The following is a 27,548-nucleotide window of genomic DNA, read 5'->3' as shown; positions in this document are numbered from 1 at the left end:
TTCAAGTAGGCGTCGTGTGAAATACGGGAAAAACCGGGACACTTTTGTCAAAAAGTCGGGACGGTCAAAAAAAGAGAAAATACCGGGACTGTCCCGGGAAATACGGGACGTATGGTCACCCTATATATATATATATATATATATACACACACGGGTATCTTGGATCCTATGAGTTCGTTTGAGTTGGGGGCGATGAGATGAAAAAAAAATTTAAAGAAAGGGGGCGATAGAACAAAAAGTTTTGGGAAAAACTATAACAATAGTAAAAAAATGAAAATTTTCCATCGGAGAGTAGTTCATTGGCTTTATTTGGCGGGCGATCACAGAATTTTGGCGTCTTTCTACCTCTTTGAATTTCCCCATTTTTGCCACGAAAAACTCCACCACTCTACTCTTTTGTCGTTACTCCACTGGTTACGTTCAAGATCAGTGGCGTCGCTTGCTATTAGTAAATGAGAGTGAGAGTTGTCTCGTGATGATATTCGTGAGTTAGCTGCCAACACAGAAAGAGCAGCGAAATTATGAGAGGCCCGTGACACCGGATCTCATTGGACTGTCCCCCCGTGTGTGAATATAGAGGTCCCGACGGGATTGAAGGGCGCACGAATTTGAAAACATTTTCCTCCGGACCCCGCCGTTATCCAGAGGACATTTAAGACGAGCTGGCAATAACAAAATTAGCAGGTAAGTTTTATTTGGACCAGACGGGGGGGGGGGGGCATGGGAGGAGATACGGGGGGGGACCGGGGTGTGCCCCCCCCCAGTGCCAAAGGTGGAGTCGACTGATGTAATGTATATATGTATTGACATCATCGTGCCCCCAGCAATAATGAACGTGCCCCCCAGACTTCCAAGTCTATTTCCCCCTATGGAGGGGGCCCTAGGCGAAATTAATCATGAGGCCCCCCCCCCCTTCGTAGGACGAATAATTTCTGTCAATTTCAAAAATTATTTAAATACAGTACAACGGAATCTCAAGAGACCGGGATTTTTTTTCCGTTGAGCACAGGTTTCCGTTTAATAGAGGTTCAATTGATATAACGTGTGAAATTATGTAACGATCTCTAAAACATTAAACATTGAAGTAAATAATTTAAAAATAAAGTAGTTATTAGTAAGTACTAATTAATTATTGAATATTTATAACTTGATACGATATATTTATTTACTGAAAATACATACTTTATTTACTTCAAAACATTACACTATATACCAGTGATTCCCAACGTGGGCGTTAACGCCCCCTTGGGGGCAACGGAAAATTCCAGGGGGGGGGGCGGTAGAAGTTACGGGTATAACATACGATCCTATGGGTTAGATTGCGTTGGGGGGCGGTGGGAGGAAAAATTTTCTGAAGAAGGGGGCGATGGGGCAAATACGGTTGGGAAACTATGCTCCCAACCTTTTTTGCCCCATCGCCCCCTACAGAAAATTTTTCTCCCATCTCTCGTAGGATCCTGTTATACCCGTAGCTTCTAACCACGCTTCAATGTAGCTCCGCACCTCTGAAACATTCCATCGCCCACGTTGGGAATCACTGCTATATACAGTCCATTACATACTAGAACTATTCGCATCGCCAAATAGTAAAAAATTAAAACGGTACTGTAAATAAATTTTAATTTCTTTCCAGTGGTCAATAACAGTTTTCTGTATGAAGTTCGTACCCTTTGCTGCCTGAATACAGTAAACAGTTTTGATTCAGAAACCATACTAAAAATGCCCGAGTTATTATGCAATAAAGCAAAATTTCTGCAGTTCTTTGAAAGTTTTGGACAGCATCTGTATAAAACTTCACCCTACACCAGGCATCTTCAACCCGTTGCTCATGAGCACCACGGTGCTCCCTAAAGTGCTCGATGCTCGTGTCCGATTTCGTGCTCGCGAGCACTTGATCAACGTTCCAATTAAACACCTTGGTGGAACTGCATTCAAGGATTGAAATCAACGTCATTGTGCATGCATTCGTATGTCAAACTTTCTATAAGGGTGCTCTTCTTTTGATGATGGGTACAGGCAGTGCTCGCGACTGGAAAAAGGTTGAAGACCTCTGCCCTACACTGTTTCTTTCTTCTGAAAATGGCATCATCATCATCTTTTTTGACTTTCTTTATAGTTTTCAATCAGGGTGTCGATATTTGTCGTGTAGGGTTCAGTTTGTACGTTGTCGTCTATGGTTTTATGTAATCCTCAGCTCAGCGATCGCGGAAAGCAGCTTTCATGCAATTTTTTTCAAGTCCTGCACATCATTTGGAAATTCAACCCTTGCGCTGATTTCTCCCGTTGAAAAGGATGCTTTTCCGAAAAGTTCTGTTACAGTTTCTTACTACATATGGGGACTTTAAGAGGCATTTCTGATATAGGAATATCAGAAATGGCTCTGAAAAAATGGAAAATAAATATTCTCTCCCTCTATTTTTCTGAGAACTTGTAAAATTACTAATACTTTTCTCTGAGATTTCACCTTCTAATAATATTTTTTTTTGAAATTGTATACACACAGTAACAATCTTGAGTTTATTTTCAGCCAACCACGTTAGAGATACTCTACCGACCAATGAGGTGAGACCAAGACGCAGAGAATGATGATGTCGCCAAGCAGTTCACTTTTAATACTAACCGGCCATGTTGGATTTTTAATTCCCCTTGAATAAATTTTTTCAAAATTCAAGGTTTTCCCGAACTTGTCAAAAATTATCTTCCCACTGACTTACACGCATTTCACACAACACAAACACATACGAACTCGTCTTTCCCTTCACATGGGTTCCCGCTTTGAGGGCAGCAAATGTCTTTAAACAGATAGGCCCTGCCATAAATTTATTTGGCATATTGGCAAGCAGAGATTGCATAAAAAAAATTTCGGTAGAGCACTTTTTCGAGCGATTCCCTTGGCCTAATTGGTTTGGGAAACATTCGTAGTGTTTGTATGAAATTTTCCGTTAAGAGACTGGTTCCGTTCAATCCAGGTTTTTTCTCAATGGGCATTGAAATCACGGGACCAAGAATTTATTTTAAGTTTGAAGGCAGGTTTCTGCTTAATACAGGTTCCGTTACACAGGTTTTACTGTATTAACATTTTCATAGTCGAAAAAGTATTCTAATATTTTTCTTTCGCCATGAACCTAGTGGTCCGGTAAGGCCATTATGGTTGGGGGGGGGGGTGGCTCCCTCTTCCGCAACAAAACTATCTTATATACGACCATGGTCCCACTTCCGGAGTAGATGGGTAGGGATAGATTTGGCACATTTGCCCGAGGTCCCCCACAATTTGCGCAATATGTATTAACTGAGTAAGTGGAGATCTTCCTGCTTTGTATAGGGCCTCCTCATGTCATAATGCGGCCCTGTGGGACTTGACTCGATTAGCAATATCGGAGGGTTGCAAAGCAGTAATTCTAACCCCACCCCTACGACTACAGTCTAACTAAAACAAGGGTGCTCAACCTTTAGGAGAATGTGGGCCACTTTATTGGTTTGAAAACGTGTATGTAACGTGCCACTTAATCAAGTGATCTGTGAATGTTGGCAGGCCACTTGATAGATGTCTGTGTCACGGGTCACTCAAGTGATCAATAAATGTGCCACGGGTAGCTTGAGTTATTTGTAAATGTACCGCGAATCACTTGTGCGTGTCACACCGCGCCACTTGAATATCTGGGAATATGTCGCAGGCCAATGAAGTAATGTAGAACTGCACCGCTCTGGGTTAATTTAAAAAAAATTAGGTTTTGAGGTTTCGGGCCACATCAGATGAACTCCACATTTGGCCCACTGGTCATGGTTTGAGCATGTATGGTCTGAAACAATTCGTTGGCCAGCTAATGTGTGTATATTTGAGTGCCCTCACAGTTATGCATCGAGAAAATGAAGGAATACGGATCTTATTTTATTGTCGTTCCCCCCCCCCCCGCGCAACTATTCGTTGGGGGGGGGGCCGGCAAGATAAAAACGGCGTCTATGATAGAATTGGGTGAACAAGACATCTTTTACCATAATCCTTGGAGTATTCTAATGCATGTGAATAGTGTTTGGGGTGGGGGGCGCTGTGGTGGTCTAGTGGTCACGAGTTGATATATGCATATATGGCACACCAAGACTAGACCTTCTACTAGCCTACCTCCAGACTCGGACGCATCCCACGACTTCAATCTTATCAGATTACTCTCCACGTATTACTCGAAGCATATCCCTGCTACGGAATTGACTAACAATGTGATCAGAACTCAATAATCTCTGTATTATAGTATACGCTCTGGTAGCGTATTGTATCTCTGACGACTAGCCACATGTGATTGTGTTATCTGATGCACACATTTTTGTTTGTAGTTCTGTTTCTGAAATGTTTGGAAGTTGTGGAATGTGAATGGGATCAGCATATGTATTTATTTCATTTTGCATTTTAAACATATTGAAAATGTGTTTCTCGGTGATGGCTTTTCGGTTAGAAGTCCCGTAGGATATGGACCGAGCTATCACACGGTAGTGACGGACTCGCAACGCGGATTCGAGCCCCACCGTCGCCACAGTGGTGGGCGGTTGAAGTTGGTTTTCTGTGGTTCCCAACTTCGTGGCGCAAATGCGAGCCGATTTCCCCGTTCAAAAGTCTCGCCACAGAGAGCAACCGGCCTACAAACGGTACAAATATTCATTCATTACACTTCTGAAATATAGATGGCAGCATTAGAAGATCAGACAACACTAGATACGCACTCAGACTGTTAGGTACAAACACACTTACTCTTCCGGCACAACTAACCAGGTAGTAAATTGCCCATTGCGTTAGACCTGCTGAGTTGTGCTCGGTTTGAAAGAAAGTGTTTGAGGGAACGGGGGGCATGGACGTTTAGATACCCTTCAGAAAGTCGCCCAACCGGGCTCGGTCGGGGGAGACCTAAAGCATACAAGCAACCTTGGCCCGCAGATTCATCTGATGTGGCCCGCGAAAAATAACTAAACCACTCAAGTGGCCCGCGAAAGATGATCAAATCACTTATGTGGCCCGTGGCATATTTCCAGATTATTTCAGTATCTCGCGGCACGTACCTAGATCATTTAAGTGACCTGCTGCACACTTCCAGTTCAATTAAGTGACTCGTGGTGCATTTGCAGATTTACCTGAGTGATTGACGGCACATTTCCAGATAACGGTGGAAGTGGCCAGCGGCGCTCTTCAAGATCACTTGGGTGGCTAGCAGCACACGTGAGTTCTTAAGCTGCTCACTTTTTACATTTGCAGTTCACTTAAGTGGCCAGCGGCATTTGTATAGATCACTTAGAGGTGGCTCTTGGCACATTTTCAGATTATTCAAGTGATTCGAGATGCTTTTCCTGATCACTTAAATTGCGAGTGATCAGCCACATTTCCAGTGGCCCTCGGCACACTTTCTTATCACCTGAGTGGCTCGTTTGGTCATTCACTTGGGCCCAAGCCAGTAAGTGACAAAACGAATGACTTAGATGTATGCGTGAACAAAAGAGTGAGCAAACATGTGAGTGAGCATAAAAGTGACAGAGCATGTGCAAGCATGTGAATGACTAAAATAGTGATACAAAAAATGCGGGCCAGGTCAGTGAGCGACTGAAAGAGTGACCTAGAGCATATGCAAGCACATGAATGACAAAATAAGTGACCGAGAGAGAGTGAGGAAGTCATCAAAAGTGTGACCCAGAGAATGTGTGAACGTGAGAATGACTGAAAGAGCTACCTAGAGAGAGAGTATAACCATGGAAGTGACAAAAATAACGACCTTGAGAGCGAGAGAATAGGTCAGTGAGCGACCAAAAGCTCAACACAGTGTGTAAGCTTGGGAGTGACCAAAAAAAGTGATCTAGAAAGCGTGTGAACATCGGAGTGACAAAAAGTGTGACCCAGAAAGTGTGTAAGCATCGGAGTGACAAAAAGAGCAATTAAGCTGTCTGAAACATGTGTGATTATAACCCCCTTTAGACCTGCTGGAAGGACTTATTAAGTCCCTTGGGGTCACAAAGTGTTTGTATTTATGTGGTTTTATGTTTGTACCTATGTGTATGTTTGTATTTGTACATATATATGTCTGTGGTTTTGTGATTTATTTATTAAAAAAAAGTGTGGTTTAGAGAGTGAGAGAATAGGTCAGTGCCTACCAAAAGAACAGCCTAGAGTGGGAGTGACAAAAAAAAGTGACCGTGAGAGTAAACATAGAGGTGACCAAAAAAAAACTAGTGTGCAAGCAAGAGTGACAAAAAGAGTGACCATCAGCAGGGCCGTAACTAGGATATTTTGCCCCCCAAAACTGTCACTCCCTAAATTTTGCCGCTCGGGGCAGCTCCCCCCCACCCCTCTAGTTCCGGCTCTGCCTTGAATGTGTAAGCATGGGGTGACAAAAGAGTGACCTAGAGAAAGGAATGGAAGTGACCTTGAGAGCGAGAGAATAGGTCAGTGAATGTCCAAAAGCATAACGCAATGTGTAAGCATGGGAGTGACCAAAAAATGTGACCTAGAGAGTAAGTATGGAAGCGACCAAAAAAGTGATCTAGAAAGCGTGTAAACATCGAAAGTGACAAAAACTGTGATTCTAAGAATGAGGGAATAGGTCAGTGCGCTAGCAAAAGACCAGCCCAGAGTGGGAGTGACAAAAAAAGTGACGTCATGGCTGTGTAAGCATGGGGTGACCAGAAAAAAACCGAGTGGACAAGCATAAGAGTGATCTAGAGAGCAATAGAATATAGGTCATTGAGTGACAAAAAGAATGACAAAGAAAATGTCTAAACCGGTGAGTGAACAAAAGAGTGATTAAGAGACAGGCGAGGACGCTTAGCGGCCTGAGCTGCAAATTTGAGGAATGACTGGTCAAGAAAGTTACGCAGGAGGGCGTCAAAATTTCTGTAGGCCATAAGTGGTGAAATCCGCCACTGCACAACCGTCCACTAAAAGCCCTGTCATGGGGCCCCCCAACAAAAATACTGGCTGGATGAGAGGGCCCTACCGGTGGTAAATGTTACTAAACCCACTAAAATCCTGAAGTCAACTCACGTCCATAAAGTTTGTTTTATACTTATCATATATCATTAAATTTGCCCTTTTTTTTTCTTGTAGGAGTCCCTGCGACGCACCATCGTCCCAGCTGGATTCGGGGATAACCCTGAGGTGTTACCCGACTGTCGATCTGCGTCATCGACACTCGGTACCACCTCGACCGCACCCAGGGGCGCCATCCCTACGCTGGCGGCAGGCCGTCTTCAACCTATGGCTATGTAGGCGCCTCCGCCGCATCTGTAGAACCCTAGTCAGTCACGAAGGACCCTGCTGCCAACTGCTGTGCGGCGTCATCTTGGACGAGAGCCTTACGGCACCTTTCAACCCTTCCACCGTGGCACAAGCTTTCCGCAGGTTCTTCCACAGGGATGGAGGAGCATCTCGGATGGTGAGTACATCATTATTATACAGTACTGAATGTGTTAGGAAAATATATTGAAATTATTTGAATGAATATTACATTCCATTGTCGCGGATCTAGAACGATGTGTCGGGAGGTGCGAATAGAGTAATTTCTCTGGATCGTCCCGTATTTTACGGGACAGGGCAAATTCTTCCATTATTCTGCTGTTGGAAAGAGCGATCGTTCTAATCCCCCCCCCCCCCCACCACATCTGAATCAGTGCCTGAACAAAGGTAGACATCTTTAATTGCGAATGAACAGAGGCAAACATCTTCAGATTCAAATAGAGCTGAAGAGACATCTTATCTCTTCTGCTGTGATTGCAGTGGAGGCAGATTATCTTCATCTGTGAATGAGAGAGCTCAGGCAGATTATCTTCAGCTGCTACAGAGAAGCTGAAGCAGACATTTTAAGCTTCGAATGGAGCGAAGGCAGGCATCTTCAGCTATGAATAGAGCGGAGGCAGGTGGACCTAGGGCGATGTGTTAGATAGGTGACTTATTGTGTAAGGTGCATTGGATCATATTGTATTTCACGGGACAGGTAAATTTTTCTTATATTATTCAGCTCTTTTGAGGAGCAATCAACCCCCCTCCAGATCCGCGCTTTGCATAATGCCTATTTTAATTGTCTCCCCCCCCCCCCCAACATGAAGTCTAGACCCCGTTGTAACCCCTCAGCAGAACAATAAATCTTCACCATTAAAAGCAGCAGCGACCATTGAGATCACTCACTTTACACACACAGGGCAGTCTTGACAACATCAGCTGAACATGTATGCCTCCACTCTAGTCGCAGCTGAAGATGTCTACCTCAGTTTTTTTCGCAGTTCAATTTATCTGCTTCAGCTCATTTGTCGCTGGAGATGCCTGCCCCGCGTTCCATTCGCTGCTGAAGGTGCCTGCCTTCTGTCAGGCACGGACCTAGAAGAGGGAAGCGATGGGAATGATCACCCTTCCCAAGAGCGAATTGTATAGAAAAATTCGTGTGTTCCGGAAAATGCGGGACGATTCAATGAACTTTAACAACTCGTCCCTCCCGACAGATTGTCCTGGATCAGCACCTGACATAGACTCATCTCGGGAAGGGGGTGGCTCAAATGCATGGGGAGGGGCCGCTTGTGATAGTGAAATTTAGTACAGTAAGTGTGCCGGATTACCGAAATCGTCGGATTACTGGATTCAATTGAAAAAAGTCCATTTACATAATATAAACTTCTGTGCACAGACATAGTGACATGTTTTCTTTTGCTATGCTCGAAGGAAACCCGCCTAAAAACGCCGGATTATCGAGAGTCTACTGAAATAAGATTTTGGACAGTGAGTAGGCAAGTTTAGTTTGATATGCAAACACCTACATGGGATCCCAGAAAATAATTTTCCCTGGGGAAGGGGGCTCCGATGGTGCTTTTAAAACGGCCGTGTACACATCATCAAATCTCAATCAACTAAAGTCACACAGGGAGTTAGTAAACACTCTACTGAGGAACTTCGAATCAGCGCTTTCCGATGTTCATCCAAGACCCCCACCTCCTAAAGCCACCATTACACAGCAGCAGCAGCTATTAAGGTCACTCACTCTATCCAGAGAGGCTCTTGGGCAGGCTCTCTTTGAACCCCCCCCCCTCCTCCATCCATTAGAAGTGATTGATTGCTAACGTCACCGCCATTTACGCTTTCATCGCGGGTATGGTCCGACAGCTCCACACGTGATGTCCATCGTTCCACGGACACGAGAAGGTATGTGTATGACTCACACGTGCATCAATATTCGGGGGAAACGAGAGGAGTTGGCCAATTCTCGAGGGCGTTATAGCGCGCATGCGTGCGGGCATGTTAAGGTACGCGTTCGACCCCTCCTCCGTCGATGATGATGATCATAATATGATCAATCACAGAATAATGATACCGCCTTTAAACACTTCCTGGCTCCTCGATGCAAAATGTGGAGAGTGACCATCGGGGAGAGTTCGTAAAATCGGGGAGTAGCGTGAATTTTCCATTCTAGGAGTGATTTCGCCACGTATCGGTGAGACTTTGTTTCCTTGTACATGCTGAAGCATTTATTTCAAGGATTGCTAAACTATGGGCTGTGCCGTCTTAAGGCATGGGTCCACCCGGGCACTGCCCGGGGGCCTCAAGAGAAAAGGGGCCTCACAAAAATGGAATCTGGTTGAAATCTTCAAGCATTTGCCTGGTAGGGCCTCAGAAAAATCACTTGGCCTGGGGGCCCATGATGTTCTTAAGACGGCCCTGACTATGGGTAGCAAGGGCTTCCGAGATGAATCGTACAAATCCACTTACAGCTAGTGATTCTTAAGCTATGGGTCAATGACCCAAACGTTATTTGCAGGGACTTCCAAGATGGGTCGTGCAATCCGCTTAGTCAATACCTTCTAGAGCAAATCTCCTTTAGAAGGTATTGTTACAGTCCTGTCATAGCCCCCTTGCTGACAGGGCACGGGACAGTTACCTTTTTTTTTATTTGTGTGCTATAAATTCACTAGAAGGCCCCCCCCCCCCCCCGTGGAAAGTCTGGTTTCGAAGCCCGCCAAAGATCCTAGCCTAGGAGCCCAGGATGTAGGATCATGAGTCCCCCCTTATAATTTTCTTCACTTATTCCGACACTGGTTTCACTAATTTCAAAAAGCAAACAGTCCCATGGGTCGGGAAGCTGATCTTTTTTGTTGATTTTGTGTCGCGGTTGAAGAAGGTTAAGGAACTCCCGATTTATTTCATTGGGCGATTAGAGTTCGATTTCGCCTTAAGCTATGAACATAGTGGAAGCGGTGAGAACGAAGCGACGAATATTAGGTATGTCCTCACTGGAAGGAAGAGAAGCGACACGAGAATATAGCTGCGAATAAGACGCCTTCATATACGTGTATTAAGGAGTTCTAGCTGCGAACAAGGAACATAGTGGGGGCGTTTAATGTAGCAGAAAGTACAAATAGAAACTCGCTATCAGCTTGGTTTTTTGAATTAAAGAACGCTTAAAAATTTCATAATTATAAAAATCATTGCTCAGACAACAATTTAGAAGTAATAATGTTGTGTTTTTTCTCTCTATTTTTAAATACAAACTACGGAAATATTCTTCATATTTTGGTCGCTTTCCTCCCTACACATCTTTTCCCGCGGCACTTGAGTGCAATCACTTCTCGAAAGATCAATAATATTTTCTACTAAATTTAGGAGTAAAAATTGAGAAAAATATCGGGTTTATCAAAGCTCCCCACCGTTTGAATTTGTATTATTAGCATAGGCGGATGGTAGAAGTGGAAAATCCCCCCCCCCCCGGATAGCTTTATTTGTATAAATATTTGTTGGTTTCATTTTTTTACACAGGAAACGTAATTATTGACACCCAAAAATCCAGCATAAAAAACATTCGGTACGTTTCCAGTATGGAAATATTGACGGTACACAGAAAATAAACAAATAAATAAATAAAACTTGCCAATTTTTCCACTGAAACATACATGATTTTTAATTCAGACTACTCAAATACATGTATCCACACGCGGTGCATGATAAATTAGTTTAAAACTCAATGTAAATATTATAAACTCAAAATATAAATAATTTTCGGTTTGGTTAAGCACGTGCACACGAAAAAAGTTTGACGGGAAATATATGAAAATTATATTCGGTACGTAAGATATTATAAGATTAAGATTAGATTAAGATATTATAGAGCCAAAGAAACTGGTACAGGCATGCGTATGCAAATAAAGAGATATGGAAAAAATCAGAGTAGGGCGCTGCGGTCGGCAAGGCCTATATAACACAAAAAGTGTCTGGCATAATTTTTAGATCGGTTACTGCTGCTACAATGGCAGGTTATCGAGATTTAAGTGAGTTTGAACGTGGTGTTATAGTCGGCGCACGAGCGATGGGACATAGCATCTCCGAGGTAGCGATGAAATTTGGATTTTCACGAGTGTACCGTGAATATCGGGAATCCGGTAAAAAATTAAATCTACGACATCGCTGCGGCCGGAAAAAGATCATGCAAGAACGGGACGACTGACGAGAATCATTAAACGTGACAGACGTGCAACCCTTCCGCAAATTGCTGCAGATTTCAATGCTGGGCCATCAAGTGTCAGCGTTCAACGAAACATCATCGATATGGGCTTTCGGAGCCGAAGGCCCACTCGCGTACCCTTGATGACTGCACGACACAATGCTTTACGCCTCGCCTGGGCCCGACAACACCGACATTGGACTGTTGAGGACTGGAAACACGTTGCCTGGTCCGACGAGTCTCGGTTCCAATTGCTTCGAGCTGATGGACGTGTACGGGTATGGAGACGACCTCACGAATCCATGGACCCTACATGTCAACAGGGGACTGTTCAAGCTGGTGGAGGCTCTGTGATGGTATGGGGAGTGTGCAGTTGGCGTGATATGGGATCCCTGATACGTCTAGATACGACTCTGACAGGTGCGTAAGCATCCTGTCTGATCACCTGCACCCATTCATGTCCATTGTGCATTCCGACGAACTTGGACAATTTCAGCAGGACAATGCGACACCCCCACACGTCCAGAATTGCTACAAAGTGGCTCCAGGAACACTCTTCTGACTTTAGACACTTCCGCTGGCCACCTAAATCCCCAGACATGAACATTATTGAACATATCTGGGATGCCTTGCAACGTGCTGTTCAGAAGAGATCTCCACCCCCTCTTACTCCTACGGATTTATGGACAGCCCTGCAGGATTCATGGTGTCAATTACCTCCAGCACTACTTCATATATTAGTCGAGTCCATGCCACGTCGTGTTGCGGCACTTCTGCGGGCTCGCGGGGGCCCTACACGATATTAGGCAGATTTACCAGTTTTTTTGGCTCTTCAGTGTATATACCACGTAAAAGGGTAAATATGGTGCATGCGACGGCCTAGCATATCCAATCCCCCACCCTTGTATAGGTGAGATGACCTTCAGTGACGTCACGAGCTACGCGCAGAGGCCTTCTGCTATAGATGATGCATGACTCCCCCCCCCCCCCCCCCCCGGCAGTAAAACTCATTCAGTGTACGCATTCTCAGACTCTAAACGTCCGTATTTTATAAACTTATTTACCATGAAAAAATGGTTCCTTTTGTCCATTACCAATGAAAGGGTAAAAATAAAATTTTTTCACTACAAATATGTGCCTTCCAGAAAATATTGAAAATAATTGGACAGTACAGTATTATATTACATATAAAAAAACATCATTGAACTGCTACTGCCATCTATCAAATAAAAAACACGACTGTTACAATTCTTCGATTGAGAGAAATTGGTGACCCCTTTTTTTTATTTGCAAAAACAAACACAAAATACATATAAAAGACAGAACAACAAACCGCATGGAAAGAACAACGAACACAAAAAATAGTCATATTGGGTCCCAAGGGACATAACGTCCTTCCAGGTAGCCCTACGGATTAATTTATTATATTTTCCCGCCATTTTTTTTCCAAGTACCGTACGTTATGTTAATAAATGCTGTGTAATAAGATATAAATATTTAAAATTTATGCACTCTAAAAATTATTAATGTGTTACATGAGAAAATCAATATAGTATGATATTAACAAATATCGTTTGAGCAATAATATAAATTAAATTGTCAAACTTGCTGCAAACCTTTAACAGTTGGTGTTTGTTTACAGTAAAGTAACACAAGTAAAACACTTTGGCAGCACAGAGGGCATGATCTGGTCAGGACACCATCACCAACAACACTATCAAGAATCTCCCCGAAAATATGGTTCGCCAGCTGGTCAACATATTCAACGAATTACTTCGTACAAACCACTTTCCGGCAGAATGGAAACTCGCTAAAGTTAAGGTCATCACCAAAGCTGGACATGACCTACACTATCCACAGAATTGGCGCCCAATCTCACTTCTCAGTTCATTAGGGAAACTTTTTGAGAGAGTGGTAGCCATCAGACTACACAAATTTGTAGAGGACAATAACATTATCGGTCCAGAGCAGCACGGTTTCCGCAGCAAGCACTCGACCACCACTCAATTATTGCGGTTCGTAGAACGAATTCAAGAAGCCAAAATTTATAAAGACACTGCAGCAGTAGCCTTTTTCGATTTAAAGAAATCTTTTGATAAAGTTTGGCACAATGGGCTGCTGTTTAAGATGATTCGCATGGGAATGCCGTATAACATCATCAAATTTGTGAGCAATTATCTCGACTCGCGCTCCTTCCGAGTACAGATAAATGACTCAATATCTAATTCTAGACCTATTCGTTCATCAATAGCTCAGGGAAGTGTGTTAGGTCCTATCCTACACAATTTTCATATGAATGACTTCCCAGTTGCCCCTAAGGGTTTCACCGCTCTTTATGCCGACGATAGTGCCCTTTGTTGCACAGATAGGGACCCTGGCAAGGCCCTTTCAAACTTGCAAGAAATGGTAAGATTGGTCGAGCGCTGGTGTGTGCGAACCCGTGTTGAACTGAATGCAAATAAAACCAAATTCATGTGGTTCACTAACAAGTCCTCATTACCACAACAATCACACATAGAGGTACAAGGAGTTATAATCAACCCAGTCATTCACAATAAATATTTGGGGGTGATAATGGACAAGAGATTCAGTTTCTCCCGGCAGTGTGTTGATGCCATCCGTAGGGCGACCGTGGCCTCGGTCATGCTCAACAGACTAAGCCACAGGCACTCAAGTCTTTCAATTCGAAATAAAATTATTCTGTATAAGATGGCAATTAGACCGATTCTTCTGTATGCTGCGCCTGTCTGGTTGTTCTCGAAGAAAATGAATATCATCGCTCTGGAGAGATTTCAGAACAAGACTCTGAGGAGATACACCGGAGTACCTTGGTACGTTAGAAACGTTAATATCAGACGTGATTCCGGAGTGGCTGATGTAACGTCATATGCAAAGAAACTGGCAAAGAACTTATTTGATAAATTGAACGATTCTGAATTTCCACACCTTGCGGAGATTTCATCATACGACAGTAGACACAAAGCACGATTAAAAAGACCAAAAAATTTTCTACACATGCCTCGACCTGTGTTGCCAGGTCTATGAAGATTTGAAAACTTTTGAAAAAAAAAAAAAAAAAACCCCTTGGGTCTCAGGTGAACCTACGTCTTCACCCACCTTATTAGAATCTAACTGTCATTGCAAAGCGCACTACTGCACAGGAATTGGCAGAGTCATGATGAAGGGGGTTTGATGGATTATAACTATCCATTGGAACCCCGTTTCACCAATTACGGTTTTCGGTTTTCAGAGGGCATGATGAAAAATCTGAAAATTGAAACCATTCATGGCTGTTTAGTCAAACTATGTCGAGGCTAAGGGCGGTATTCACCGACATAGTTTAAGCCATAGTTTCCCAACCCCTTTTGTCCCAACGCAATCTAACCCATAGGATCGTATGTTATGCCCGCAGCTTCTACCGCCCCCCTGGAACATTCCATCGACCACATTGGGAATCACTGGTTTAAGCTATAGTCACAATTTTTTGATAAGAGAACGACACGGATTTGTTAAATTCAGGGTTTTAACCAATCTATGTTGATCTCTTATCCAGTTGATCTCTTATGTTGACCATCACCACACTTCGCTTCCGAAATATAAATGGGAACACCGAAAAATCGGACACGACACACTTAAACTTTCGACACAACTCACTAGGTAGAAAATTGCCTATGATGATAGACCTGAGTTGTGTGCTCGGTTTGAAAGACTACTCTAGAAAAGTCTCAATTATTTCGATTGTGAGAAAAAAATATCATTATTTACCTAAACTATTTCGTGGTTTGTTAACATTAGTACCTCGTGTTATTAGCATGTCGTGGTTAGATTTGATACTGTCGTGTGCACAAGACTTAGGAAAAACGTCGAAAAATTCAGTCAAGTGTCAAAGAGACATTAATTTATAAGTTCCTTAACTTTTTCCAGTCGCGAGCACTGCCTGTACCCATCATCAAAAGGAGTAGTCACCCTTACAGAAAGTTTAACATACGAATGCATGCAATGACGTTGATTTCAATCTTTGCATGCAATTCCCCATGGTGTTTAATTGGAACGTTGATCTAGTGCTCGCGACAGTGAAATCGGACACGAGCATCGAGCACTCTGGGTACTTCAGAGAGCCCGTGGTGCTCGCGAGCAACGGGTTGAAGATGCCTGTTAGGGGCCGTTCAAGTATTACGTAAGCAAATTTTTAGCCATTTTTGACCCCCTTCCCCCAGCAAAAGTCAGCAAAACTGTCACCCCCCCCCCCACCCACCCTTGTCAGCAAAATTTCGTCATCAGCTCTGCCCCTCTGAATCCCAACTCATATTTTCATAAAGGGTGGTTGATGACGTAAGCATTATCCACATTCCCCCCTTGTCATCAAAAGTCAGCAAATCGGAACCCCCCCCCCCCCCCCCATCGATGACGACGTAATACTTGAACGACCCCTTATAGTTGTTGCGGCTGGAATCAATAAGTGAACTATTTTCAATGAATTTTTCTTTCACAAATCTCAAAAAAACATTAAAAGAAATAGCAAGTTTTTAGTTTCGTTTTTGAATTAATTTTTCAAAAAAAAAATTAGGTTGAAATTTTAAATATTAGCCATAGCCAAAAAGACATTAAACAATAAGTAAAAGAATTCATAGAAATTACTTCAAATTAATTAATTCACGGGTAACTAAAGTAATTAACTACAGAAATAAACTGAATTTTCTAACAAACAACATACCTTCCCGCACCCCGTCAGATAATAAGTCGCTTTGCTCTGGGGGGTGCGGGAAGGAAAAAGGTTTTGGAACCACTGTTCTAGAGGCTTATAGTCGAGGTTACTTCGACGGGACTAAATCACCAGAAAATCAGCAAACCAGACACATCTTGCCTTATCCTGCGGGAGAGATACATTTAAACCCCCGTTTTAGCGCCCCCCCCCCTGATTTAGCGCCAACCCCCGGTTAATGCCACAATTTTTCAGTGAACAAATCTCCCATATATACGGATTACACACGTTAATTTGTGATTCGATGTAACGCCAAACTCGTTATAGCGCCAGAAATCTTCGGGACAAATGGTGACGTTACATCGGGGTTCGACTGTATATTGATGTTCCTACGACCTAAGTACATACTGGCTTGATGTGGGTCAATGAATTTGTTTAGTTGTGTAAATAGCTCTAATTTTTTCTCTTCATTGATTGAAGGTATCGTGTTGTGTATATACTGTATATACTGAACACTAACTACCCGTATTTATCACATTTAATGTTGTATCCACAAGTAATCGCATTTAATCTCAATTACACAAATGCTCGCATTTCATTAAAATGAATATACAGGGTGATTCAAAACTCAGTGTACAAACTTTTAGGGGAGGCATAAAACACAAAAACAAAACAATCACATAGGAATGTATCAAAAAAAAAAAATTGCATAACTGTGGATGGCAAGAACTTTGAGCACTTGTTGTGAAACTTGTACAAGTACTGTCCTCGTGTAAAGTATCGCTGAATAAACAGTTTTTCCACCCATTATTGGCTTGTCATTTCGGCATCTTCGTTTATTCTCCAGCTGATCAGGTTGGGGTTTCCGGTCATGCATTCCTGTGTGATTCTGTTTTGTGTGTTTTCTGCCTCCCCTGAAAGTTTGTACGTTGAGTTTTGAATCACCCTGTATACTCTGTTGTAAGCATCAGGTGGGGATGGTTCCACACATATTTGTCAATTATTACCTCAGACAATCGACAGATTCTGTAATTACATATGAGAATCATTGGCCTAGCCGATAAAATGCAGTGAGTTCACTCAGTACTCTCTTGAAGTTGATATTTCCGTATTAAATACGATAACACCATACTGGGTTTTTCCCCTAGAAATACCAACAGTCTAAGGGGGTTTTAATCCCAAAGAAACCAAAAACGTCGTGTTTCTAGGTTTTATGCGGGCAATAACATCGTCCGTTGTTATCCTGTCTACAGGATATATTATGATCTGCTGATCAGCAGATCATAATAATTAGTAGAGATTTATCTACCTTTTTTCACGGACTTACCACAGAAAATTAGAAAGTTGGATATAGCTAAACCACAACTTATCGTATTCACATTTTCTTTATTGATTTTGGTCTGGATCCAAATGATCACTTAAGTAATCCACGGTACATTCACAGATCGCTTAAGTGACTCGCGGTGCTTTTTCCGATCACTTAGATGGCCCGCGACACGTTTTCAAACCAATGAAGGGACCCCGCACTGTCGTAAAGGTTGAGCACCCTTGGGTTTATATCCGATCTACCCTGGGTGAATCAAGTAGACAATATCTTTGGACAGTGGATTTTAGGTTTTAACCCAGTGTTGTCTTAACGCAGTTATGACGACACTGGGCTGTTGTATATATTAGTCGTCAATTAATAGTCGTCATAATAACTTATGACGACTTATTTTCTGAGGCCCTACCTGGCAAGTTCTTGAAAATTTCAACCAGTTCTTGTTTATATGAGACCCTTCTTCTCTTGAGGCCCCTCGGTCCGTGCCCGGGTAGGCCCACGCGTTAAGACGACACTGGGTTAAAACTTAAAATCCACTGTGCAAAGATATTGTCTACTTGATATCCATTCACCCAGGGTAGATCGGATATAAACGTCACCATTTTTCTCCGTTCGTCCATCAGTGTCACAGACTTGACACCGAGTGGGAAGGAACGTGACTTTTATTCAGATTTCGGGAACTTTAAACTCGGCATATCTGCTCTTTGCTGACACACTTCTATGGCAAAAGGGGAAAAAAAGAAGTCTTTAATCTTCCTCAGATTCGGGGCTCGGGGCCCTCCCATTAAAAATTCTCGTGGGACACTAGGTCATACTGAGGAAATCTAGGAGGGGGGGCTCATTTGTCATATTTTAACCTAGAAAATATCTATGCGTCCTTTACAATAGCCTTAATATCACGGACGAAACTCAGGTGGATTTATGATTTTGCCGCCGTTCTCCCATTCTAGTCAAATCATTCTTCTAATTGGCCACCCTAAAAGCTATAGCTCTAGTCACTATAAATACACCTCTGTCACTAAATCACTTATTTTGTCACTCCCATGTTCACACTCTTTAAATCACTCTTTTTGGTCATTCACATACTTTCACACTTTTTGTCTCACATCTTTACACACGTTCACTTTTTTGGTCACCACTGACCTAATCCCTTGCTCTTTATATCACTCTTGGTCTCTCACATGATTGCAAACTCGCTAGGTCCAGGGTGTGATTCTTGGTCTGTGTGACCAGTGCACGGGGCACCGCTCTAAGAAGGGGGTGCTAAATCCGAGTTGGAAGGGCAAAAAAAAAACCAGGTTTATATATCGACCAAAAAATGTGGTCGTGAACGACAAAAAATAGGTTCAGCGCGGATAGGGATTTTTTTTTTCTCTAGCCACCCCTTTGTTATCTCACATGCTAGCAAACTGTCTAGGTCACCTTTGGCCGAGCACAGACCTAGATCCTTAGCTGTCCAAGTCGCCGCTGTGGTAGTCGAGTGGTCATGGTGACGGACTCGCATCGTGAGGTCCCGGGTTCAAACCCCACAGGGTGTGGTCGGCTGAAGTTGGTTGTCTGTGGTTTCCAATTTCGAGGCGCGAATGCGAGCCGATCTTCCCGTTAAGAAGTCTCGCCACTCAGAGCAACAGGCCTACAACAGCATAGCTATCCAATCAATACACTTCACTCATAGATGGCAGCACTGAAAATCAAAACACGACATTAGCTCGGACTGTTAGGTACCTGCACACACATTTCCGACGCAACTCAATCGGTAATAAATTGGCCCATGGCGACAGACCGGATTTGTGCTCGGTTTGAATGAATGCTGTCTAATTGACTTGGAGATTGACAAGATTATGGGATCACTCACGTGCTTGCAAAGTTCTCCGAACTAGCAGCCATGGGCTATAGTGCGCTAAGCCCCCGCCCCCCAAATACGCCACTGTGTGTGTCTGCTGTAGCGAGACTTGAACGTAGAAATCTTTTCGTGTAACTCTGCGTGGTTTTTCATTTCGTCGCAATAAAAATAATGAAAAGAAAAACGGACCCAATTTTGTTTCTTTTAATGGTCTTTGGACTCGCGCATGAAAGAGAAAAAGAAATTTTTATCGAAAATCTTTCGATCTTTTCAATCTTTCTATAAATTATATCCGATTTGAAAGGAAATTGAACTTTCAAAATGGAAAATGTGATTTCGATCTTGCGAAATCGAATTGTGAAAAGTCTTCTTATAGATTAGTTTCTCTGGAGACAAGGCTTCATCTTGGATGTCATTGGTGTATTCCCTATCAATCAGATGATCGTAAAGATCGTATTCACCGATAAAACGTCTACGTCATTTTTTGGCACGATAGTGTCCGCGTCCTCTATTGTCTAGGTCACCCCGCGGCACGCGTGCCACGCGAACGCTTTTCAAAAATTAAAGAAATTCTATTTCATTCTATTTCAACTCATTTGGCAGTCTTGTAATCTCTGTCTCTCCGCAAAGAGCAGGCAGGCCTACAACACGATTCTGGCAAAACCCGAAAGTTCAAGCATTTCCATCTTTATTTCAGAAAATGGAAGACAGATGGCAGCATGAACACGAAACAAGCGCAACTCTACAACATAAATACGTTAGGGCCAAGCATACGTTCAGAACACACATCCTGGCATGTGCCGATTCGTTAGGAATTCCGTAGAGGAATGTGTACGAGGTGCATGTTCGGTTAAATACTAGGTAGTCTTGTAGGCTGTATGTATAGTATGGTGGGATTACTTAAAATAATAATTATTTGATTACTCTATTCAATGCGTTTCTCTTCGGTTTTTCATCTTTGGGCATAGTTGCTGGGCGTCCCATGTGATGTACAAGGTTCAGGATCGTCCGCATGGGGTACATGCATTTCTTCTGTTAGTTTCCGATTTTAATATTCCGAAATCATTTCTGTCGTTAGTTTTGGGTTTTAATTGGTTCTGAAATCGTTTCTTCCGTTAGTTTTGGATTTTAATTTTCCGGGATCATTTCTTTCGTTAGTTCTCGATTTTAATGGATTCTGAAATCATCCGTTAGTTTTGGATTTCAATCGATTCTGAAATCATTTCTTTCGTTAGTTCTCGATTTTAATATTCCGAAATCATTTTTCCCGTTAGTTTTGGATTTTAATAGTCCGAGATCATTTCTTCCGTTAGTTCTGGGTTTCAATATTCCGAAATCATTTCTTCTGTTAGTTTTAAACAAGAACCGATTCAAGGTGGCACATGCTATCAATGTTTTTCTTGTGCAGTTTTATGCGTAGAATGGGACCCTCTCAAGGTTAGGGTTGACGGGGCTGCAGCCCTGGGCCCAGGACAGTTACCATCATTTTTTGTTTTTTCATGCTATAAATACTTGAAAATTTACTCTCTCTTGAAAAGTCATATTTGGTTGGCCCGTTAATGGTCCCAGTCTAGGGGCGCTGTTCTAGGATGAGGGGGGGGGGCGTAGATTAAGAATATATGTGATAGCAATTTCAAAGTGGTAGTTTTATGTGAAAACATGTTTTAATAGAAAAAATTTCTTCCCCCCCCCCTAATAATAGTAATAAGGTACCAATCACGGTAGCGCATGCTATCAATGTTTTTCTTGTACAGTTTTATGCGTAGCCGGGCTCGCACAAGGGCAGGACTCACAGGTCTCGAGCCCTTTGGCTAGGGACAATTACCCTTTCCCCCCCCCTCCCATAAATCCAATGCAGAATTGCACGTGGAAAGTCCGGTTTGGGGGCCCGCTAAAGATCCCTGCTGCAAGATGTGGGGGGGCACCCCATCATGAGTAGGTCAAGAATATATGATAGCAATGTGAAAGTGGTAGCTTTATGTGAAAAAAAAAATCATGTTTATATAGTAAAACTTGCTTTTCCAATTTATAGTAATTTTCTATATCAACAAGTTTTGGTCTAAATGAAGCTACCACTTATACGCTATAACATGTATTCTAGATACACGCATAAAACTGTAACTATTTTAACTTTCTTATACTATACTAACTTTCTATCAAGGAAAACATTGATAGCATGCGCCACCTTGATTTGTACCGTTTTAACATTTTCTAGGGGAAAAAAACAATTTTTACTATAAAAACATGTTTTTCGCGTAAAGTTACCACTTTGACATTGCTATCACATATATTCTTGATCTATGCATAGAACCGTACGAGAAAAACTTATTCAAACTTTGCCAACCCCAGGTGGTACCAATTGAGCTCATTCTCGGGTTTGGCTCATGGGCTATATATAGGCCAAGGATCGTAAACGGCCAGCAAAAAAAAGAAGCGCAGGTAACCGATATCGAAACTTTTCATCGCTTCATCTTTCAACTTCCTCGAAGATTGTCCAGGGCTATTATAGAATATCCGAGAAACACGCACACACATGTGCCAACTTCAACTTTGCAAAAGAAAAAAATCCACTTTGGACAACTTCCAAAACAAAACAAAAATTTTTTTTGTTCTCGCACACACTTTAATAATCTTGTGGGGGGGGGGGGGCCCATCCCCCCCGGAAAGACGAGTGTCCGTCTGTGTCTAAGTTTAGATGCAACTCCACCCTAGAGAGTGAGAGATTGAACTCGACGTACTTCAATAATACATCTTTGGCATCTGACCAAAAACAAAAGTTTCTGACAAAACTTTGTATCCCCTCCCCCCCCAATACATTAACTTTTTTCTTCAAAATCGAGTCCCTTCGGCCATTTTTTTTTTATTCGTTATTTTCCGTGTAAATATAAAAGGGTGTGTGTGCCTCTGAGTCCTCTTAGAAAAATTATGGTCATTAGTTTTTTTTTAGTATTCAAAATAATGGAAATAATTTCAGTGAAATAGTTTCAGGGCCTCTTACATTCTGCGGCCAGGGCTTGAAAAATCGGAAAAATATTTAGGCACCAGCAAAACTTCATAGGCGCCAAGTATTCCGGCCCCCATACAAAACTAATACACGTTGGAATGTCCGTGTTGTGAACCTGACGTAAAGTTTGTTTCTGTGAATGCTTGTTAGTGCTGCCATCAATTTTTCTATAACTATGAGTGAAGTGTAATGATTGAGGATTTTACCGTTGTAGACCTGTTGGTCTCTGCGGTGAGACCCTTTCCTTGCTAGTAGACAGGCTTGCATGGGTTCAGAAAATTTTGTGGTCCTGAAACTTCTCATTTCAGTTGTCAAACATAAAATGACTAGGCGCTGATCTCAATTTTCAGTCGCCATGGTGACCTGGCGCATGGGATTTGTCCAGTCCTGCATTAGGCCATGATATTTGGTGGGGGACCCCCCAGCCAACGATTGGTGTTTTTTTTTTTTGGCACGTCACTGGTTCACGTCCATCGCAGACGTCTTAAAATCTTAAGTTGCCTGCTGTCCCAATTAGTTCTTTGAACTCAATTAGTTATTTTTGGTTACTTTTTGGTTGCCTGCACACTTTCTTGGTCACTCTTTTGTCCACTCAGTAACCTGATCCTTCGTTCACTGATCATTCACATGCTTGCGCACGCAAAATTAATGAAAATTCGAAATAATAGGAAGAATTTCGAAACTAATTACGATTCAGAAATAATTAGAAAAATCTCGGAATAATCTCAGAGGAGATTACGGGATAATAATTTAGTAATACTGATAAAGCGGACATGCATTTAATTTACGGAGTAGCAAACGGAAGTACCACAGACGCAGCACGAATGTACGGTGAGCGTTTTCCGAATCAACGAGGATTCGTGGTTGACGACGGGAATAGTTTCAGAATCGGTGAGGGTTCGGGATTGACGGCGAAAATAATTTCAGAATCAACGAGGATTCGTGAAATAATTTCAGAGTCAACGAGGATTCGTGATTGAAGACGGAAAAATAATTTCAGAATCAACGAGGATTCGTGATTGAAGACGGAAAAATAATTTCAGAATCAACGAGGATTCGTGAAATAATTTCAGAATCAACGAGGATTCGTGATTGAAGACGGAAAAATAATTTCACAATCAACGAGGATTCGTGATTGTGGTGGCGGAAATAGTTTCATAATCAATGAGAATTCGTAATTTACGACTGAAACGATTTCAGAATCAGTGCGAATTCGTAATTGATGAAATAGTTTCAGAATAAATGGATGCTCGTAATTGATGGATATACAGTAATTTAAGAATCGGTGAAAATTCGCAATTAATGAAAAATTAATAATTATTGGACATCTGGAATTGGTTGTAGTTTTCAATAGTTTGGTGGAAGTGTTCAATTGGGCCTTTTGCGCCCCGTTGACCCATTACTTAGCAACTGCCACTCCTTCAAAGGGGGGTTGAGAATAGAAATATGTACTTCATTCAGAACCACCCGGTACATATTAAGATTTTACAAAGATGCCAAAAAAAATGTCCATTTCTAGATCTACAATCAATATCCGTCCACGCGATACCAAGATGGCGCGCTTCATTTATTTCCTTGCCATAAAAAATTATCCTACAAAAAAAACTTTATTTTGAAGTTTGTTCTATATAATAAGGCAAATTTGCTCGTGACCCGGATGTTCCGTTTTCTTTGATATTTACGAATCCTATTAAACGTCAACATTGATTTATAACGCGATACCCGGAAAATATTTCCAGGAAAAGGGACGGAATATAACGTCCGGACTTTTTGTTGGGACAATTGATTACGCAGATGGACGGGAAAAATTTGCTTAACAAACACCCAATCGCGCCTACGAACAATCAAATCGACGCCATTAATACAATTGAAGCTTCAAGCGTTTCGATTAATTTTTTTTTATTATTATTGTGTAATGTAAATGTCGTTTAACGGGTGCCGTCGTCATCTAATAAATCGGCGAAACCTTTCAACGATCGACCTTTCGGTGCGTCGAATTCGGTTATCGATTATTTTTAGATCCTGTTTTTTCCGTTAGAAATAATAAAAATATGTATAATGGAATGTCTTTGGTGGTTATCGGATTTTCAGATGACCCAGAGACGACTGAATCCTCACTGACAGTAGATGAGATATGATTGTGCGAATGTCCAGAAGCATCACTGAATCGCGTCCTCATTCTCTGAGTAGCGTCATCACTCACTGAATGGCTTTCTCCATGACTGGCGTCTTCACTCGCTGAATGGTGTCTAGCAAATGTTCTTCTAGGCATCATCGACTCTACAAGTTGCTGAAACCGTCGAGGAGGAATATTAGCCCATTCTAACGAAATGGCAACTCTTAATTCCCTCGGATTAGAAGGTGGTATTTCGGAGCTTTTAACAGACCTTTCAACCTCGTCCCACAAATGGTCAATTGGATTGAGATCGGGTGACTGCGGAAGGGGGGGGGGGCATTGGAGCAATTGAAACTCTGAATCATGTTCCTCAAACAAATCTGAGATAATTCCAGCCCCAGTGGGATGATACATTGTCCTGCCTGCTGGAAATATTGCCATCATCATCAAAAAACATTATGGCCATAAACAGGTGCACGTGGTCAGTAACGATGTGGAGGTATGGGCTGGCATTGACGAATGTTTCCAATGGAAATAAGGAACCAAGATTATACCAAGAAAATATGCTTCCCAGACCCGTGTTTCCGCCGCCAACCGCTTGAACAGTTGTCATGCGGCATGCCAGATCCATGGCTTCGTGCTGCTTCCGCCACACACGGATCCTGCCATCAATGTCATGGAGAAGAAATCTTGACTCGTCAGACTAGATAACCTTCTTCCATTCATACATTCTGCCATTCTTTGAAGACTCGAGATACTAGATCGCTTTTTTCTCAGAACAAGATATCAAGGAAACATTTATTTTCTGGATATTATGCTGAGGTGAACTCGGAAAGAAAATTCATCTTGTCTCCCCCAGGACTCGAACCCAGGCCCTCTTGCATACCGGGCAAGCATGCTACCATCTACACCACTGGAGACACTACCCTGCCTTCCTTATTTCACGCACTGTGGTGTGAGGCACTGAAGTAGAGACATTAGTAGCATCTCTTAACTTCAACAAATGGCCCCCCCAGGTGGGGCGGTTTTTAGAGAGATAGAAGGAAGGCAGGGTCACGTGTTCTCTTCGCTTTCTCTCCAGTGGCGTAGATGGTAGCATGCTTTGCCCGGTATGCAAGAGGGCATGGGTTCGAGTCCCGGCGGGAGACAAGATGACTTTTCTTTTCAAGTTCACATCAGCATAATATCTAGAAAATAAATGTTTCCTTGACTCGAGATACTGTTGTACAAGAAAAGCCAAGAGGGTTAGCGGCTTCGGATATACTGGAAACAGCCCTTCTGGCTCCAACAATCACGCCGCGTTAAAAGCCATTCAAATCTCTTGTTTTCCGCATGAACAGGCAAATTGCAACGTTAACTGGTGCTTCTGACCAGGAGAAAGCTTTTTATCAGCAAATCCAGTTTGACATGAATGTCGCTCTCCACTTGTTAATACAAGATATACGGAAGACTGGATGTTGTGAAGATATTTATCATTTGAGATGTTAATTTTTTAAGGAAGGAAAAAACTCATCTCTGCCTCTACCGGGAGTCGAACCCGGGTCCCTCGATTGCCGGACGAGTGCTCTGGATCTCTCTGGAAAATCCAGTTTGTTACGTCAGCGCACGGGCGAGTCAAAGTTTGAGTGAGGGGTGTTCCTAATTTTTTTTTACCACTGTGTGAGTGTAAATGATATGATTTCGATAATCAGCTTTGTTTGACTAATTTTTGACACTTTTTTTTTCACCCAATCAGGATGCTGCTTCTAGGCCTACTCTAACAACAAGCCAAATCAGAGGTAACAAAACTTTCATTTTACCTTTAATTTGTTCAGTAGAAACTGATACGATGTGAAATTGAAATAGGGAACGAGCCTATCGTTTGGCGTTATCGATTGGGTAGGGCAATCGATAACGCCTACGACTTGTCAAGTTTCTGTGTGTTAAACATAGGGATACTTTAAAACCCAGGCTAACTCATCCACCATGTTTGAGCATCAGTATTATCGCTAGAGCCCACCCATACATGCTGAACTCACGGCGCGCGGTCAAATGGTGTCCTCGGATTCATCTGACGTGGCCTGTGACCTCAAAAACAATTTTGTGAAAATGAACTGAGCGGCACATTCGTAGATAACATAAGTAACCTACGGTGCAGTTCAAATCACTAAAACCTGCGGCAAAGTTCCAGCAGCTGGAGACACATTTACAGATACCAAAGTGACGTGTGACACAGTTCCAGAGTACTTAAGCGGCTCGTGGTCCACATCAACTATGTTACGCGTGGCACATTTCCAGATGACCGTGGAGTATTTAAGGGTCATTCAAGTATTACGTCAGCATCCGGGGGGGGTTTCAAATTTGCTGACTTTAGATCACAAGGGGGGGGGGGGATTTGAAGGTTGCTTACGTCATCAACCACCCTTTTTGAAGATATGAAATATTCTAAGCTGCTGACGAAATTTTGCTGACAAGGGGAGGGGGTCAGTATTTTTCTGAATTTTGCTGACAAGGGGGAAGGGTAAAAAATGGCTGAAAATCTGCTTACGTAATACTTGAATGGCCCCTTACGGGGGGAGGCTTAGCGAGCTATTGCCCAGAGCGACAAGTTCGAAGGGGCGGCTAAGAAAATTAGTACATAATGGGAGAAAAGGGACAAAATTTTATAACCGTGAATCCGCTCTATTCAGAGCTCGAGTGACTAGGTCAGTGAGTGATCTAGAGCGTGTGCAATCATGCGAATAAGAGAGAGTGAAACAACCTGGAGCATATGCGAGCATGGTAATGACTAAAAGAGTGACGCAAAGCGTGTGCAACATGCTTGCACACGTTTTGCGGTGACTGAAATAGTGTGCAAGCACGTATGATCAAAACAGTGTGGATGAACCAGTATGTGAATGACCAAAAGAGTGTGGATGAACCAGTATGTGAATGACCAAAAGAGTGACCTGGAGTGTGTGTGAGCATGGGAGTGACCTAGAATGTGTGTGAGCATGAGTGGCCTAGACAGAGTGTGAGCAACAACAAGAGTACACAGGCATGTGAGCGACCAAAAGCCTACACAAGCATGCGAGTGACCAAGAAAAGAACAGAGACAAGCATATTTATAGGCGTGGGGAGCGAAGCGAGTTAT

At 42.5% G+C, this 27,548-nt stretch overlaps 1 protein-coding gene across 1 annotated transcript in view; it reads left to right on the top strand.

Moving 5' to 3' along the window:
• Positions 1 to 390: 390 nt before the first annotated feature.
• The window catches only part of LOC149078362 (calcium-binding protein E63-1-like), a 48,718-nt gene continuing 21,560 nt past the window's right edge, over positions 391 to 27,548 (top strand). The window contains exons 1-3 of the mRNA XM_089242015.1: positions 391 to 684; positions 7,079 to 7,406; positions 26,172 to 26,214. Of these exons, the coding sequence (XP_089098141.1) occupies positions 7,404 to 7,406; positions 26,172 to 26,214 (46 nt within the window). The 5' untranslated portion in view covers positions 391 to 684; positions 7,079 to 7,403. The remainder of the gene's footprint in view (positions 685 to 7,078; positions 7,407 to 26,171; positions 26,215 to 27,548) is intronic.

The sequence above is a fragment of the Pholcus phalangioides genome, unplaced genomic scaffold (assembly GCF_987345545.1).
Source record: "Pholcus phalangioides strain wild (caught in Gottingen) unplaced genomic scaffold, Ppha-v1.0 ptg000014l_1, whole genome shotgun sequence".
Classification (NCBI taxonomy): domain Eukaryota; kingdom Metazoa; phylum Arthropoda; class Arachnida; order Araneae; family Pholcidae; genus Pholcus; species Pholcus phalangioides.
Note: the sequence above shows the minus strand (reverse complement) of the source record. Positions and strands in the feature narration are given on the sequence as shown.